The sequence below is a fragment of the Elgaria multicarinata genome, chromosome 12 (genome assembly GCF_023053635.1).
Source record: "Elgaria multicarinata webbii isolate HBS135686 ecotype San Diego chromosome 12, rElgMul1.1.pri, whole genome shotgun sequence".
Lineage (NCBI taxonomy): Eukaryota > Metazoa > Chordata > Lepidosauria > Squamata > Anguidae > Elgaria > Elgaria multicarinata.
In genome coordinates, this window is record NC_086182.1 from 3,648,901 (window position 1) to 3,667,404 (window position 18,504).

Consider the following 18,504-nt stretch of genomic DNA (forward strand, 5'->3'; position numbering starts at 1 on the left):
TTTGCTCTTCCCCTGCACAACTGTAAAAAATGCACAATAAATTATGCAATGCAACAGAGAAATCGCTCAGGATTTATGCAGGTTACCAAATTCAGCTTTTCTTTGGTCAGAAATTGGATTTTTTTTAACTAGCATGAAGTATACGTTGTCCTTTCGACTGCTTGCTTTATATAGCTGTTGTACAATTTTAGTTGCTCTTCCTTGCAATGAGCTTTCTACAACAAGACAGTTCCATTAGCATAATTGAAGTCTGAGACGCGCCTTTTGGTTTGTTGACAACATGGACGTTAATTTTAAATCATAGAACAGTTGCTTGGGAACATCCCAAGGTCTGCTTCTCTGTCCTCCCCTCCCCTGTTCTGAATGTACTATTTGACTGGATTCTTACTAGGTAGTCCTTCCTCAGCTGATGTCCGAAGGAAAGGACTCTGCTACTGTGTGCTTTATTGAAAGAGCCGCCCTTTTTCTTTCCTTCCATGATTGAAGAGTGAGTAATGTGCTCGGAAGTGTGCATTTTTGCCTGTTTGAAGTCTTGGCTCTCTTTTGGTGCACCTGGATTATTCTAGAAGATGCTAAATGATGACTGAATTGCACTTTTCCCACCCTAATTAAGAATCTATGCTGTACTGTGTGCCTATTTCTTTATTTTGGATTTTTAGCCAGGACATACTGACAGCATGGAGTGGTTTTAAACAGAACTGGCTATGTGTGTGTTGAGACAGAATATTGTTATCTCAAAGGTTACTTTCTGAGCTATTCTGGCTCTAAGCTTGTCTAGTGCTACAAGCACACTTGAATCCACCCTGCATCTTTTCTGGAATGATGGAGAAGAAATTAACAGCCACTCCAAGTCCATTGGGATAGAGGGGCTTGTAATAACGCCCTTGCCTTTCCTTGCCCTCTCCTCTCAGAAAGGAAGAGGGACCCATTTCCCAGCTCTGAGCTGTTTACATGACTATCCCTCTGAAAATCAAATGTAATAGGCCAGGCTTCTCCATATTGTTACCCTCCAGATGTGTTGAACTGCAATTCCCATAATCCCCAGCCAACAGGACGGGGAAGGCTGTGCTAAGCCAATTAAAGAGTGTGTACATGTGAAGCAAACGATGGCCCGGTTTGCACGTAATGACAAGCCAGAGTATGGGCTTATGTTGAATCATGGGAAGTTGTTGAATCATGGATTGTTATTATGAGCAAACCCTGCTGGTAGAAAACATCACATCTTGTGGTAGCAAACTCCATAGTTTAACTATGTACTGTGTGAAGTACTTCCTTTTATCAGTTCTAAATCTCCCACCATTCAACTTCATTGGATGATACCAGCTGATACTAGATGATACTAGAGTACTATGAAAGAGGGAGAAAAGCAGGGACTCAGAAACCATCCAAAGATTTATCAGTAGATCCCAATTTATGTTCTGCTTAACATAGGAGGAGGGATATGCACAGTAAAATAATTTTGTTTGAAGCCTCGGATAGGAGGGCACTTTTGCTCAGAGCTTTAGGTAGTTTGAGGTTTTTAAAAAAGGCATCTTCCCACCACCACCACCACCACGTGTTTTTGTGGGCAATTTGCATGAACGTGATGTGCATCGTTGCAGTGCCCCTAGATAAATACTCCTGTAAAATTTCAGAAGAATAAGTACAGAGGTTAGGGATTATGACGAACGAAGAACAGTTTGAGGCGGTCTTGTTTTGTGCTCAGAGCTTTGGCTATGGGCGGTATATAAATATAATAAATCAAATCAAATCAAATCAAATGCAAAGCTGAATAGGACAGAGGTGGGTGTGGACATATGGCAGAGGCCGGACTTTAGGCAGGAATTTAGGAAAGGGTTGTTCTGGATCTTGACTGAAACAAGGGCAATTCATACAAGCAAATAACACACAGTCACCAACTCCTCTCCGCAAACTTCCAGCATCACTGCTCCTAAGAGAGTCAACTTACTTAGAAAATTGAAAAACACTGAACAGCTCCTGATAGGTTGCTTCGACATCCTTCCCAACAAGCATTGTTTTTGGAGAGCCCTGGTAAAGTCATTCCCTGACTGCAAGCTAGAGCTCTCCATCACAAAACTATACCCACCCGGCATTTTCCTTTCATGGAGAGCTTGCCTGTGGGAGGTTCAGAACTGCATCGGATTGGTATTACAGACTGAAAATAAAAACAAGCCGTCGAAGTAGACCTGGAACTTTGGGATGGTCCTGCTGAGGTTTGGACCATTTGGGAAGCGTGCAGCTGACATTCCTCCTCTCTCCACCCCCTGCCATTCCGTGCTTTCCTGGTACAAAGGACAAAATCACGCTGCCAACACTGATAACAAAATAATATGCTGAGCATGTGCACTTCCACATTTTAAACTCACTTAAGTCACAGCACCATCAGAACTGCAGGAATAACATGGAGTTTGCTTCTGCTGCCCTGATGCTCATCACATTCACTTTAGGATAAACACCATTTTGTGCTTAATGTTAACACAATTACTTGTAACCGTGAACGTGCCCAGCGAGCTGCCCTCTGGCTATGAAATGGTTTTGGACGTGAGAAGTTAGAAGCGATGCGGCAGCCAGTAGCATTGGCCCAATTGGGCTCCGGTGCAGCCACCGGGCCTCTTTGCCACCACCTGTATCTCCTGCTGGTTGGTCAGTGGTCATTTAACCTAGGCTGAGGGACCTTAGACTTCCACTCCAAAGTCCAAGCCTAGCCGGAACAGGGTTACCTCTCTTTGGAGGAGGCCCAGTCCAAAGTGGAGCGCTTCACCTTGAGATTTGTCCCAAGCTGACTCCGCCCCTTACATGTTTCATTTTTCCAAGCAGCCATGACTGTGTCTTCCTTCTTGTCTGCACTAACAATGGAGCTAAAACTGCTGGTCTTAGAGGTCATTATGGAACATTGTTGTTGTTGTTGTATTTATATCCTGCCTTTTTTCCTCCAAGGAACCGAAGGCAGTGTACATAATCCTCCTCCTCTCTGTTTTATCCTCACAGCAACAACCCTGTGAGGAAGGTTAGGCTGAGAGTCTGTGACTGGCCCAAAGTCACCCAGTGGGTTTCCATGGCCGAGTGGGGACTAAGAACCCGGGTCTCCCGACTCTCAGTCCAACACTTTAGCCACTACGCCACACTGGTTCTCATAATGGGGAACTGGCACATTTCTGACACCACAGCCTATGTCTGTTTCAAGGTTTCTTTTCTCAGATTCCCCCCTGGGCCCCCTCCGCCCGTGTGGGGCCTGGTTACTTCAATGTGCATGCAGCAAGTCAGCCTGAGAAAATTTGCACACAGCTGTCAGGAGGTTCCAAGCCCCCTTCCCACAAATCAACTAATTGCAGACCTCCAGGAACACGATTTGCATAATGCATAATGCATTTTGGCTTTGGGGGACAAAAGGCAAAGATTTCGTATTGGCTTGTGGTTTTATGAGTCTCACAGTTAGAGAAATAAAGGCACATCTAGGAAAATAGCGAGGAGTCAGTCTTGGAGACAATAACTGCACCTGCTTCTACTTCAGTATAAGTGATAAGAAGTCCAGGCTAAATGTAGCAAATCAACTTTGGAGGCTGAAACACGCACAGGCATTATGGCATTGGTGCAGCGCATCGTGATGTATCAAATAAGGCCTTCTGAAGCACTGTCCTCTCTGTGCCAGCGGAGGAAACCCTTTTCGGCCCGAGGGCTGAATTGGTCCCGGGCTGGAGCGTTGGGGGCTGCATGTTAGGAGTGGGCGAAAGTGGGTGGGCTGTGGCATGCCCCCCCCCATTTTCTCTTTCCGACACAGAACCAGTTCTCTCTTCCTCCCCACCCCACACACATTCCCAGCCCCACCTCCTTAGTTGATCCATGCCAGATTTGGGTGAGGACCTGTGAGTCCGGTGAGTCTGCTCACTCCTGGCCTCGTCATTAACTTAGACTCTGAATTTCCCCCTGGCATTGTGTAATAAAAGGGGTGACTGTTCAGTAGGGGCGTGTGACTCACCTTTCAGTGCTGTAGCCAACACCAAGCATGGTCAATTTGCAAAGGTTTTGTGAACTAACCAAGGCTCCTTGCGTCGCGGCTGGGAGCATGTGGTGCCCTTGGTGTCTACATTTCGTGAATCTGCTCAGGGTTCTGCTAACACATGGGAGCATGTTTGAGTCATGGCCTGCTAATGCACAGTCCTGAAAACCTGGGGCTTATAGTGGGGGTGTTCTTAATGTAAATTATGCATGCTTATCGTGACTGATTTTCTTTCTGTCCATGTCTGTGGAGTGACTGAAGAGGAGGAGGAGGAGGAGGAGGAGGAGGAGGAGGAGTGTTTCTGAGCAACACAGCTCAGCTGGCCGCACCTCACGTTTCCAGGGTTGTTGCTGGGATGGCAGAAATACTTTTTTTTATTTTAATAATTTTTATTTGAATTTTATTACACATACAATAATCTCATTACATCAACTTAATATACCACAATAATAAAATTAAAAAACTAGATAAAGTAATATAGAACTATCTTGTGCACCCCACCCCCCCGGGACCCTTATTTTCCTTTCCAAAATTGTAATGTATCCTGCACCGGTTTACTCCCTTTCCCTTTTTCCAGTACAAATTTAACAAATGGACTCCAAACCTCATCAAAGTCATTTCATTTCAACAATCCTCTCTTAACTTTAATACTACACATATGTTTGTCATTAATAGCTATATCCCAGACTTCTTTGTACCATTCTTCTATTTGATAATCCCTTTGTTCCTTCCAGTTCCTGGCAATTATTAATCTAGCTGCAGTTAATAAATTGTTTATTAATTCTTTACTATTTTGTGTACATTTAACCCCTTCACATATTGCTAACACTGCTGTCCTTGGCCCTAACTTAACCTTCCATCCCATTATATCATTTATCTCTTTGAATACCATTTGCCAAAACCTCTGAATAACTTCACAAGTCTACCACATATGGAAATAAGTGCCTTTTTTCTGACAACCTCTCCAACAATATACAGCTGTGTTGGCCATAAGGAAAAAAGATCCATATTAGGATAATAACTTGAGTTATTAGGCCAGCTCAAGGTCACAAAATGCAAGTTTTGAGATCTCCAGGTCTCTTCATTAGGCAAGATGCTACAAAAAAAAGATTAGGGTGGAGGGAAAGGAAATAAAAAGTCTGACCATACTGAAGTCTGCATGGTCAGAGTCTTAAGATGAAATGTGGGAAGAGGCTGCGGACGTTCAAATTACGCTCTACCAGGTGATGCCATGCTTTCAGGTTGCACCTGGGACCGCCTCTAGGACTGCTGGAACAAGGAAACAAACATATTTATATTTTTTGAAAATATAAATCCAGCTGTTATTTAGAGGTTTCTCCATCCGTAGGGAAAACGCACGGTAGAGAGAAACTAGCAAGTATTAACTGTTGATCTGGTGATACTTGGTCAGTGAGTGACCTCTCCATCTTGACGTTGGTGCTGTTGGTTCTCCCTACACCACCCATGAAATGAATTGAAATTCTTTCCTCTGTTCAACTGTTCTTTGTTTCCACATCAATGTAATGCTTTTATTAGGGCAAACAAAAGATTACGAAAAGTGTGAAAGCTGTCAGAACCTTTAGACCTCTTCAGGCTATTTGTTACAAGAAGTAGTGCAGGGTTGGGGAGGGGGGGGGGGAAAGTCTTAACATGATGCTGAAGTCCAGGTGTCTGTATGATCACAGGCTTGAGAAGGAAGGCAGGGCAGGGTGGAGAGCTGACAGCACATATTCAATAAGGCTCTAATAGTTGCAGGTTGCACCTGGAGCTACCCCTAGAGTTGCTTGGAGCAAGGAAGACAGATAGGGCTGGTTCCCCCCCCCCCTTTTTTCTTGATCTTTTCCACACTGGAACTGATTTTTAAGCTGCATCTCCAAATTATTAACGAATTACTCAGTCTGTCTGTCTGAGGGGCAACGGCAGGTGAAATGTGGCCACCTGAGATCAGCGGTGACACGCCAATTCCTTCCATCAATCGTTCTCTCCTTTCAAACATCAGTCATGTTAAATGCCCACCACTTCGGACATAGGTGTGGAAGAATCTTATTTAAGACCCAGGGAACTTTCTAAGTGGGCAACTGAAATCCTGCATTTTAAACCCTCCCCCACCCAAAACACATCCAGAAATCTTTCCGTTAAATGGAGCAGATGATACAAATTTGATTAATTTGTGTGATTTAATGGCACTCTGTGTGTGTGTGTGTGTGTGTGTGTGTGTGTGTGTGTGTGTGTGTGAGTGATATTTAAACATAACTGTTCATTCTCACTGGCCAATTAGGAGTTTTGGGGCAGAGATGCTAAAGTATTCAATGTGATAAGTAAATATATGGAACACTTTGGGGAATAGCAGAACAGCCGAAAATGTCTACCGTCTTGTTTCTGAACTACTGTTGCATGCTTTCCTTCTTGAACGAGCCTCGATCTATATCAAAGGCAGGTCCATGACTTTTCAGACTTTTACATGTTTATCCTGTCCAGATATTTAACTGATAAAGTGCATATAATGGTGAAAAGGCATTTCCCTGATGAAATGCCTTTTCATTGCTAGAGGAGTCGTTTGCCCAGTTGAACAACTTAATGTTCTGCTTTAACCAACTCTTGTGATTTTGTGTTTTTGCTTTATTTATTTCTGCTTCCTTCCTCCTTCCTCCCTATTTTCCTGCGCCCCCCTCCTTCCCTGCCAGAAAAACTGATTGAGGGCCTCAAATCTCCTGAGCCTGCACTTCTGCTCCCCGATATCCTGCCTCTTGCTGATCCCTTCGGTAGCACCTCTGATGCTGTGAATGGTAAAATCCGGGAAGCCTCTCTGGCATGCTCTGTCCTGCATGTGTCCAACCCATTGATGTTGCACGTCTTGAACTGTAGCAGGCATGTGGCCAAACAAACTCTGTTAGGCCATGAAAAGTGACCGTGGAAGAGAGAAACGTGGCATATTGTTCAATGGCTGGAACCCACTGCTCTGTAATCCAGGCTGAGAGTTTAGTCATGTGAGGTGGGGTGGGTGGGTGGGTCCACAGGAAGTTGGATTCCACCCTCTTGGAACCCTTTCCTCACCCCATTGGATCTAGGTTTCCCCACTCTGGCCCCCCCCCACTGTGATCCCACATGTCTTACTCTCCCCTTTTTCTCCCCAAGGGAGAGTCCTAGGCTAGATCCACACTTGGAGAAGAATAAGATGGCAGAGTTTTGATGTGGTTGAATGGTCTGTACCCCTTCAAACTATAGGGAGTAGATGGGAAAGGCACATTTGCGTAGGGTCGATGGCTTGCGGCTGCCGGCATATCCTTAGGCACACAGACTAGGTGTTTCTAAGTAGAGAACAATGGTCACATTTATTTAGAGGACTTCTGGTGAATAAGAAAATGAAGTGACATTTCTTACAGACCTATATGTCCTGTGATAGCACAAAATCATGCATCAGATTGTGGGTTCCATATTGCAAAGAACGTAACAAGCAGCACCAATGAAGTACGCTTATAGCCTACTCTTGAGCAAGAAAGATGCACACTTTTTGCTGACCAGCAGGCTCCATTCTCGCAACTCTGGTTGTGTGTTCATAAATGCCAGGGCCAAGCGTATGCATTTCTCCCAGTATACCGTTGCCCACCCCCTTAGCTGAGCAACACTTAGGCTGTAAGAACTCATGCAAATATCCCTGCCTGTGCCATTCTCCGTCCTGCAGAGGAATGGGACCTCACCATAGGTAAGCGGTGCCTGTCCTGCTAGACCGCAGCCTTCCTCAACCTGGGGCGCTCCAGATGTGTTGGACTACAACTCCCAGAATGTCCCAGCCAGCTGGGGCATTCTGGGAGATGCAGTCCAACACATCTGGAGCGCCCCAGGTTGAGGAGGGCTGTGCTAGAGGGACATGTGAAACTTGCACCAGAAATTCAGAATTTCAAAAACCAGTTTGGGGCTGCGCGGAGCTGTCCTTGCATTAGACTTGTACGTTAGCACATCACCGGTCCTGTGTTTTTCTGCGTGCAAAGAAACACGCTCTTGTGTCAACAGGACTATCGTTCCGAAATTAGTCGTCAGACTAACCTGGCTTTGGTGAAACCCAGATGTAAAATATGTCTGCCTGCTGTAGGTTGTCCAAGGCTCCTTTGCTCAGGCTTCTGCCTTCTCTTTCTCTCGGCCTCTGCTGAACCTTGCCTAACTGGTTGCTTCCACTTTGCTCTTTTGTGCCTTCGGAAAGGAAAAGCTGACCTAACGGCTGAGAGTCTCATCCCCGGCCTCGAGGCTCCCATGCCCCAGCGTGTCGCCTCGCAGACAGACTCTGTGGCTTCAAACAGAGCAGGTTGGTGGGGCAGCATGAGCTCAGGCGTGTCTATGAAGAAATGGGGGCGGGGGCGCCTGTCTCTACTCTTCCCAGTTCTCTTGCAAGATCAACAGACTCTTTTCTTCATCATATTGGTTTGAATTTCAAAAATAATCCATATACTTTCATGAAGATACACACACACCCTGTTATAGATAGTACACAACATTAAACAACTTAGACTGTGGATGCCTATATGTAATGTTTCATATTCCAACGAGCCTCTCTTAGCTGTGGGAGCAGCAAAGGGCTGATGGGAGGTTAGATCTTTTGCCTGGGAAAGAAGCTGGTGGGCCACAGTCCCCGTGCGCCGTATCTGGCCAAGAGGTTGGAGGTTCCCCCATGTCCGGTCCAACATTGGCCTCATCTACAGTCTAGCCCAGAAGGTGCCCCAAGTCGGTTTGAATTTCAGCCCCTGTCAGGTCTGAGTCCTCCTGCGATGTCACAGGATGCTGTGCGTTCCCCCCGGCCCCTTCAACTTGCATCAGAAACAAGCAGCTTCGTGACTGAAGTTCCTCCATTAAGAAACAGAGTTGGTAGAACAGGGAATCCTTTGAGGTTCAGAAGTGTAGAAATGGCGGCACGCTGGTGCTGCATCGGCTGTTCGGTGGTGGGCCATCAATCCGGACTGGTTTCCGCACAGAGTTTCCAGTACAAACAAGGCTGCCTTTAAACATGAATAAATGACCTTAAATAGATCCATCCGTCAAGGGGCATCACCTGCATGCTGGGCCTTTCGGCTCCGTGTTTTTAAAACGGACGACTTGCGCAGCAGGGGCTCCGGCTGGGCTGGGCGCCGCGACTGGCTGCTAACCTGCTCTTCTCTCTGCCGTTTTCTGCTGCCATCACTTGCTAACCTGGACCCAGATTCTCTCCCTGGGGAGGACTCCCTGCTCGACTGCTCCCTGCTTTCTAACCCTGCTGCTGATCTTCTGGATGAGTTTGCTCCTTTAGCCATTTCGTCCCAAACTCACAAAGGTAAAGTACTTTTTGGTGTTCTGTACAAATGGATGCAAAGGTTGGAGAGAAGGGAATCAAAATGAAAGCGTGGGAAATTGAAACCGGGGGAGCGACGCATGCATGGGTGGGTGGGTGCGCATACGCATGCACTAGCTGGGGCCCTGTGTTGAAAGTTTTGGTGGTCCTCTGTGTGCTGGAATGTGACATGTGTTGTGCTTCCTCTACGGTGAGAACCTCCCGTTACCAAGTCAGACTGATGGTTCACCCACCGCAGTTCTGTTAATTCCAAGCAACGGTTGTTTCAAACAGCAAGTCTTTCTCTTTTGCAAGGTCTCTAGCATGAACGTCAGAACGTAAGAAGTGCCCTGATGCTGGATCAAACCAAGGGTCCAACTAGTGCAGCACTCTGTTCATACAGTGGCCAACCAGCCATCGGCCAGGGATGAACAAGCAGGACCTGGTGCAACAGCACCCTCCCACCCATGTTCCCCTGCAACTGGTGCGCACGGGCTTACTGCCTCGAATACTGGAGGTAGCACATAACCATCAGGACTAGTAGCCACTGAAAGCCTTCGGCTCCAGGAATTTATCCAACCCCCATTTAAAGCCATCCGAATTGGTGGCCATCACTACATCTTGTGGTAGTGAGTTCCGTAATTTAACTCTGTATTGTGTGAAGAAGTCCTTCCTCTTATTTGTCCTGGATTTTTTCTCTGACTCTTCTCTGATCTCTTGGCCGCAGGAGATTCTGGGGATTGCGTTTGGGGACACCCAGAACACTACTTGGCATGATGTCTCTCTTTTCTCCACCAGTCCTGGTGCCACACTCATCTCTTCCATTAAAATGTTTGGCTTGGCTCTCTAGAGTTGGTATCTAGGAGTGGCCAAGAGCCTGAGCTGCAAACTGGGGAAGGCTCTGGCTTGGATCTGACCCCTGCACTCACCATGGAGCCTCAGGCAAGGCCACTGAATGCTTCAGTATGGGGATAAAAATGCTGACCCAGCTTAGAGGGTTCACCTTTGACATCCCCCTTCTCTCTCTTTCCCTGCACAAAATCACCTGTGTGTGAGCTGTACCACTGAGTTGCTTTACAGCATTCCTCTTAATATCGGTCACATCTGCGTAACCTTCTAGCATATCCCCAACTTTTACTGAGCAAAATGAAGCATCAGTGACAAAGGAAATTGTGTCGAGCAAGAGTTTCTGTTACATAAGCAGCTGGGTGCGGAGGGAGAAAGTACAATGTAAATGGATCCATGGTAAGAGCTGGGTTGTGTCTGCTGAGAGAGGAGCCAAGATTGACTGTCAGGGTCTGGGCGGCAAGGCCTCAGCGCAGGAACACCGGGGCCGGGATGGACAGCGGTGGAACTGGCAAACAGAGTCCAGGCAGGGCCAGAGGCAAAAGGCAAGGTCCAGAGGCAAGCAAGGTTTGGAGTCCAGAGGGAAATAGAGTTCAGGCAGGGCCAGAGGCAAAAGGCGTGGTCAGGAGGAACAGAAGATCTGGCAAGGCAAGGTCTGGGATTGCAGGTAGTCAGGAACGGGCTGCAGCAGGCACAGGAGACCATGTTGCTGTGTCAAAGGCTGGAGTGGAAATGCCGTTCTTATATAGCCCTTTCCTGGCTGCTCCCGGCTGGTCTGCATCAGCCCATCTGGGAGTGCTTGCTGGTCTGAGCCTGGATCCTGCAAATACCCTACGGCCGGCAAGGTGCACTGCGGCCACCAGGTGGTGCTGCAGGGCAGAACCTGAGAGTGACCCTGCTGAATCCCAAGTATGCTCCCACGGAATTCGATGGGGTTGGGCGTTCTTTGAGTTTGCTTAGAATTGCTGCCCTGATCTTTCAAGGATGCCAGAAATGTGTTAGAATCTGGGGGGCTGGGGTGGGGTGAGGGGAAGGGTGCCCGCCCGCCCGCCCAAGTTGGAATTGTGGTGGTTCCTCGAATAGTAGTTGCTTAATTTCAGGCACTGAAAGGAGAGAACAGCTGCTCATTCCCTTGGCGTCTTCATGGGTCCAGAATGCACCAGTCTTTGGAGGAATGCATGTGGAACTTTGGTGATGAATTTTTACAGTCAGTGGCATTTTGAAAGTAGGTTTGACTTCTAGCGAGCTTCAAGGGCTTTAACAAGTAGTTCTGTTAACCAGTAAGAACCATAATATACTATTTGTTCTCCGCGTTGCCTTTTGGCCCACCTTGCCTGTGCTGAGGCCTTGTGCGTACCAAGGAGTGGGAAGAAGGTCACTCACCGTTTCCAGGTCTTGTCCCAGAAACCTGCCCTGGTCTTGATGTGGGTGCAAGGGGTTCCGTGCTGGTGGGTGTGACCCACTTGTGCTGCTTTGAGCCCTCCTGGGCCACCATGTCACTAACGGCCCTTGAGTTTCCTGAAACTCCCAGATTTGCAGGGCTCCTAACACCTGCTGCTGCTGCAGACTTGCCACTGCTTCAGACAACATGTCCCAGAAGGAGCTAAGGGATTTCTTGTCAAAATCTGCACTGGAACTGAAATCACCAAGACATGGGGCTCGTCCTCAGGCCAGCTAAAGTGACACCCGTTGCCAGTGCAAGTGCCTTGCAAGCATTTGGTTCAACGGCACCCCTCCACCCAGAGATGCCGCGCCTGCAGAATGGCCGGAAGGGGAGCCGTTCACACAGCTGTTGCTATTTATGCAATGGTGACATCTCTAAAGGGGCTGAGCATGGCTCTGCCGCCATGTGAGTGCTGCCCAGCTGTGAGTCTGCCAGAATCCCCCCACACTTGTGGGAGCAAATTTCCGAGAGGCCCCAGTTTCTTCTGGATGAGGACTTGGGCTTGTCCATCTCTTCACCACCGTTTCTTTATTCTTGGAAGCCGAAGGCACTAGGAAAGGTACTAACTGCTAACTCTTGGATGCAGCCTGGCTGTTTTCATTCTCATATACTGCCTTTGTTGCTTCTATTCTCTCTATTTTGTTTTCATATTCATATTCCTGTCCCTACTTTTGTGACTGCCCAACCAACTTCCTTTCTGCTCTTAACAATATAAAAATCTGGCTTCTATTCGCCCCTCCTGCAACAAAACACATGCAGCAAATGTTGTTTTGGTGTACTCTAACCAGCTTTCTCTGCTCTACCTTTTTGCTCCTTTCGTACTTCCATGCCCCCCATCATGCTACAGAAGATACTAACCTGATATCGGGCTTTGATGTCCTTGAGGGCTCTGAAAAAGTGGCGGAAGATGAGTTTGACCCCATCCCTGTGTTGATATCCAAAAATTCACAAGGTAAGCAGGCAGACGTGGGGTAACATTGAGATTTCGAGGCCACATCTTTGTGGTCGTATTTCTGCCCTGTGACCGAACAACTAGGCTTAAAGTTGTGACGTCTCTGTACCCCATGCATGCCCCGTTCTCTGCAGCTTCCATAATCAGACAGCACAGAATTACGCTTGAGTCTCGCCTGTTTTGTGACAAGGTCACGGCCCCACTGAGGAGAGTAGAGCAGCCCCAAATCTCTTAATGCACTCTGATATGCACTTTTCCTGGCCTAAATCCTCTGAGCATGTAAAATCTGCCTCTAAGCATCAGGTGAGGCAATTCTAACTCCTCAGCAAAACCTAGATCTGGGTTCTCATTGACTTCAAAGAGTGACGCATCAGTGCTTGAGATCTAGAGTCAAGAGCCAGAATTCAAAATTTTGGTTAGGCTCAGGTAAGGAGCTTTTACTAACCCAGTGGAATTAATAGCTGAAACCGCCCCCCTCCCCTGGCAGTAGCGCATATTATCATATTATAAAAACCGATATACAAAATTTAAAAGCATAAAAACCATAAAAACAGATTACATACAATATCCATTTAAAACAACTATTCTGGGTCAGTTACAAACTCAAGATATGCTGTTAAATGCCTGGGAGAAGAGAAAAGTCTTGACCTGACTCCGAGAAGATAACGATGTTGGTGCCAGGTGAGCCTCCTCAGGTAGATTGTTCCATAATGGGGCCACCACTGAAAAGGCCCTCTCCCTTGTTGCCAATCTCTGAGCTTCCCTTGAAGTAGGTACCTGGAGGAGGACCTTAGATTTTGAGAGTAGTGTACGGGTAGGTTCATGTCTCCAAAGTAGTTTGCTTATTTGGGAGTAACAGGTCTAACCCCCCCCCCCCCAGCCCTTTGTACTCATGAAACCAGACGTGCTGTTCTTTGGATCCCGACCAAAGTTAGCTTTGGGGAATGTCTGTAATATCCGTAACGTGACACTTTGCAGTCAAAGGGGGAACAAGCTTCTCTCTGGAAGGATTCAGTGTGCCTCTTGTCACAGAGCAAGGGGACATTTGTCCAGGTGACCTGCTGGATCCCCCCACCCCACACATACTGTAATTCTGGGTTAAGGCCCAATGGCATAGAGCAATTAAATTCTCATGCGCTTTGCATATCTTGTAGCTGAGAGCATGGGGGATTGGGGGCGCATTTGAAAATTCTGTCATAAAGAACCGAAGCCCCTGTGTGCAGAGCAAACGCAAAGCATAGGCAATGAGCTGCAAAGTCTGGGTGGGGGCTAATTTTTGAGAGAAGCAAGTCTAGCGCCCCCCCCCCCCCCCGCCAAATATGATGGAACTAGTCCTAGGGTTTTCTGGCCCTAAATGGGAAGGAGCACACAGAGACCTTCTGAATAAGAATCTCATGCGCCACATCTCTGGCCCGGCCATCGTACATGCACTGTGTACGCTGCTTAGACGCACAGAGTTTGCCTCTGCCCTCTCAACACCCTCCTATCATTTCCCTCAACCTCTTCGTAGCCACAACCACAGAATTACCAAAGATCCGGGACATTGATCCTTTCTCGGCATGGGCTGGGGAAGGGTCACTTTGTAATCCTGCCCTGATTAACATTATCCTAAGGGAGAGGAGGGTCAGTCAAGTGCTTGGAAAGGGGGTAGGTTTAGACCAGAGCCCCTACCCCCCCCCCCGATTGGTTCTACTTTGGAGGGCTGCATCAGGAGTGCAATTTCAAGGGCTGCTGCTGGCTGGCTGGCTTTTGTAGAAGGGGGCAGTTGAGAGGTTTGGTGGTTGGCACCTCTCTTCAACACACTAGTGGGTGGGTGGGGGCAAGGTTCTGCCCGACGTCCACAGCCCCCACGGCCGTTGTAAGAGAGGTGAGCCTGCATAGATTCTGGGCTGCGCTCTCTCTCTCTCTGTCTCTCTCTCTCTTTTAGCTTGCTCTTCCTTTTTGCTCACTTGTGAACCTCTTTTCGTTTACTTATTTTTAAATAAAAAGCTAACTTTCTTCCCATTTGTCTCTCTTGCTCAGTACTGAATTGCTGTCTCTCACACTTTCAGGTGGGCATTCTAGAAACAGCAGTGGAAGCTCTGAATCCAGCCTTCCCAACCTAGCCAGGTCTCTCCTGCTAGTGGATCAACTCATTGACCTGTAGCAGAGTCACTCAGTAACGGAGGCGGTTTCTGTAACGTACCTAAATCCAATGTGTTCTACCCCACCCTCACCCCAATCCCCCCTCAGTGGAGCGAATCTTTAGTTTCAGGTGGTTTTGTGATCTTTTTTTATGTTTAAAATGACCCTGCAGATTGAAGGAGCCCCACCCTCAAATTGTGCCCTTCTCTTGGGACCTTCTTCTCAGCACGTCCTTAATACAGCCCTGCTACGGTTTCTTGTGCACTTCTCTCTCCTAGCCTATCTCTGCCGTTTATTAACCACTTTGCTACCCCCGAGCTCCACCAAACCCATAACTGTAAACGAGTTACGTGTAATCTATGTATGACCCTTGCTAGAAATGCATACAACCAATATGCCACCCCCCTCTGCCCTGCCTTAGTCTAGAGAATGCTGACTGAATTATACGTCACCTTCTTTTCCTGACCAAAAAGCCCGAAGGAAAAGGGCAGCAAAAGCTGTTAGCCTCCTCCCCCTCTGACACAGGGGGTCCGCTAGGAAGGCTTTGGGCTAGACTCTGGGCATTGCGTCCCCCACGGCCAAAACTACGCCTGAGACCGGCTGAGTAGATAAAGGCCATTTCGAGCTTTGAACGAGGCCGTTTTGCTCCCTAGCCTACTGTTTTGCAGCCTGCTTAGGAATGGACTGTGCTTTAACAATAAAAATAAAAATAGTAAGGCTATGGAAATTATCCCACGCAAAATAGTTAATGTGAAACATCATAATATGTAAAAAGCATGGCTAAGACCTTTTCCGTTGGACGAACTCTCAGTTGAAGAGGGCATTGTAGCAACAGATGCAGACTCTTGTGGAGGGGTTGGTCTGTGGAGGGATTCTGTAAATTTTATGTACATGTCAGATTTTCCTGAAGGCGAGGTTGTTTTTGTTCTGTTTTTGTTTTTTGCTATCTCCCTTTGTAAATGCATATAGTGTTAACACAGTAATATGGAGCCATTTCCCCCCTTCCCAGTAGACAAATGACTGTAATCTTTATTTAGATCCGTCAGTCTTTGTAGAACTAGCATGCACTCCTTGTCAGCCAGTTGAGAGTAAGTGCTTTCCAGCTTAGGTGTACCTGAATGGGTTTTACCTTTTATTTCCACCTTGATATGCTCAGTTTCGTCAAACTACTGGATATAGTAAACTTGTTTTCATTGGCTTCTGATCTTCAAGTCCAAAGTTAATGGTCACTCTGAAGAACTTCTTCTGAAGAGCAGGACCACCCTTACTCCGTAGTGGAATAATTATTAGCTTAATGCAAACTTTGTGTATGTGTATGTAGCTGTATTGGTAAAAAAAAGTGCAGTTTTCCCATCTGTGAAAGTATGAATGACTAAATTTATAGGTGTATCCGCCTCTCCTACAAGAAGGAAAGACACTTTGATGATGTCCTTGAGTATATTTCTCCAGCTTTCCCCACAAATCCCATCCTAATCTCTCCCTTCCAGAAATTAGCTTAACAAATTCTGTAAATAGAATTTAACTGTCATGTCAGTTCTCTCTTGAATCTTTCTAAAACCTACATACACACTTCATGATAACAAGTATTGCTTATGCGTGATGTGCTCATTTGCGTGTTTCTGCTGCACTTTCCTGATTTACATGACAGAACTATGGAAATGATCTTAGTAAAATTGTTGATAGATCTTTATTTTTTTGGGAAGCAGGGTTGTTTTGACTTTTGATTCCTAAAGCGCAGGCAACTGGAGCTGGATTATGTGGAAAAAGCTTTAGATAGAACGTTATTGTATAGTCAGATACTGAAAATATATGGAAAAAAGAATGGATTTTTTTAAACAAAGTAACCACCTGCTGTATATTAGAAACCAAAAAGAACATTTCTGTGAATTAAAGTACTTTTAAAAAAGAATGTTTAACATTTTAAGTCTAACTGAACTTGTTGAAGAGTTCCGGAAACAGAATTACAGAAGTACCGGGTTGCTTAAGAACAGTGCTACTAACTAAACAACTGTGAGTGTTGCTGGGTTTTTGTTTTGCTTTTCTGAAACGAATCATGCATCTGGTTGGGCAAAATAACACAGTGAAAATTATTTATCCTGTACTGAAGAATTGACCAAGAGTCACTGAAATGACATGTAGCAGATTCTTTAATAAACAGCGCAAGACTGAAATTCTGGGAATGATGAATATTATTAGCCTGGTGCAAGAGGTTGCTAAAAGTTAGAGAGGTTTTTTTGTTTTGTTTAGGGTGATCAAATATAAGCAATGAAGCATTGAGCATGTGGTCGAGTTGCTCTCACCAACCCACCCCCACTCATTTCATTTTATGATAAATAGTAAGTATCCATTGCAGGCTCACCCATTAGGCAGGGTGAGGCAGCCTTCAGTACATTTTGGGATACCATTCAAAAGGCAGCAAATGGTTGATTCTTTATTTTATTACCGTGGCAGGCAACACCTGGATGCTCTGCCTCCAGCACTAAAATGTTTTGGGCTGTCTCTGGGTCATTCTTAAAATCTGATGTCATGGTGGGAGGATCTAATGTCTCCTACGTATAAGAGGGAGACAGGTCTACTGTCTGTTCTTCTGAAGGGCCTCCTCTCTTGCCCTCCCTGTGTGATTACTTGGAGACATTAACTTTTCTCGTGTCATACTTGAACAGCTGGTCTAGATATTACAATCACTACTAGAATTGCAAATCTCTGCCGCATCACCCGATAGATCTTGCTGCTCTGAATTTCTGTGCCCCTGATGGGAACTGCAATTGGTGTAGAGCAGGGCTAAGGAAATTATTCACATGATGAATTCTGATGGGTGCAACATCCAAAGGGGTTCCAATTCTGGTGCTGAATGTGCTGTCTAGGCTAGCTCTTACATAATACTAACTTGTGTGAGTAGACCTTGTTGTGCACATCACAGATGGTATGACTTCAGTCTTGCACAGTCTACTTTTTCGTTTTTTTACTACAATCCAATGCTCTACTCTGTGTGTGTGTCTGTGTGTGTGTTAAATTTACAATATAGAAGTGCATATTCAGAATCTCTTAATACTTGAACCTGTGTTAAGCAAGTGCATATTCAAAATCACTTATAGCATGCCTGATAGGATCAGAGCAAAACCCAACTAGTTTAGTATTCTTCAGAAGAATCTTCTTGGCCATGAGGCACTAGGTAGTTGAGTCAACCATGTTACTTTCTGCTTGACACAACACAAAATGTTCCATAGCAAATGATGCCAAGTTCAGGCTGGTATATCATCCTTCCTTAACCTAGTACCCACAGGATATTTTGGACTACAACTCCCAGGATTCCTGACCATTGGCCATGCTGGCTGGGGCTGACGGAAGGTGAAGTCCGAAATATCGGGAAGGCAGCAGGTTGGGGAAGGCTGAGTATATGAATTGGATTTGCCTGGTATTCTTTAGGCTCTCATATAAATAAGGTTGTGATAAACAAAGCTGGCAATAGATAATGTATCAGATGGTCAGAGAAATTCTGCCGCCCACTAACCATCATGAATGAACGAAATCTTTATTGCTAAAAGCGATAAGCAATCACAATTTGATATAATTAGAAAGATAGAATACAAGTAAGAAGATGAGCTGATATAAACACAATAACAATAGTGAGTTTAAAATAAAATAGAAATGTTAAACAAAAATATGAGAATACAAAAATGCAGAATCATATTAGCAAAGTTAAAAGCTTTCCTATGGAGTAGTAGACCAACATATATAAAGAAGGACAAAATAACCATTATGAACCACTGTGATCCCAATGAAAGCCAATAACAGTGGTTCTTAAATACTATGGGCCATGTTCTGGGGAAATCATAATGTACAAA

General features: G+C 45.9%; 1 protein-coding gene across 4 annotated transcripts in view; it reads left to right on the plus strand.

Annotated features, from left to right (window-relative positions):
• Positions 1 to 18,504, plus strand: part of AAK1 (AP2 associated kinase 1) — a 134,737-nt gene that overhangs the window by 102,411 nt on the left and 13,822 nt on the right. Inside the window, exons 17-20 of one of the 4 annotated variants that reach the window (XM_063139366.1) lie at positions 6,682 to 6,783; positions 8,196 to 8,297; positions 9,186 to 9,296; positions 12,431 to 12,535. The exons of 2 other annotated variants lie outside the window; for them this stretch is intronic. In XM_063139366.1, the coding sequence (XP_062995436.1) occupies positions 6,682 to 6,783; positions 8,196 to 8,297; positions 9,186 to 9,296; positions 12,431 to 12,535 (420 nt within the window). The remainder of the gene's footprint in view (positions 1 to 6,681; positions 6,784 to 8,195; positions 8,298 to 9,185; positions 9,297 to 12,430; positions 12,536 to 18,504) is intronic. One more of the 4 variants, XM_063139367.1, reaches the window with a different exon arrangement.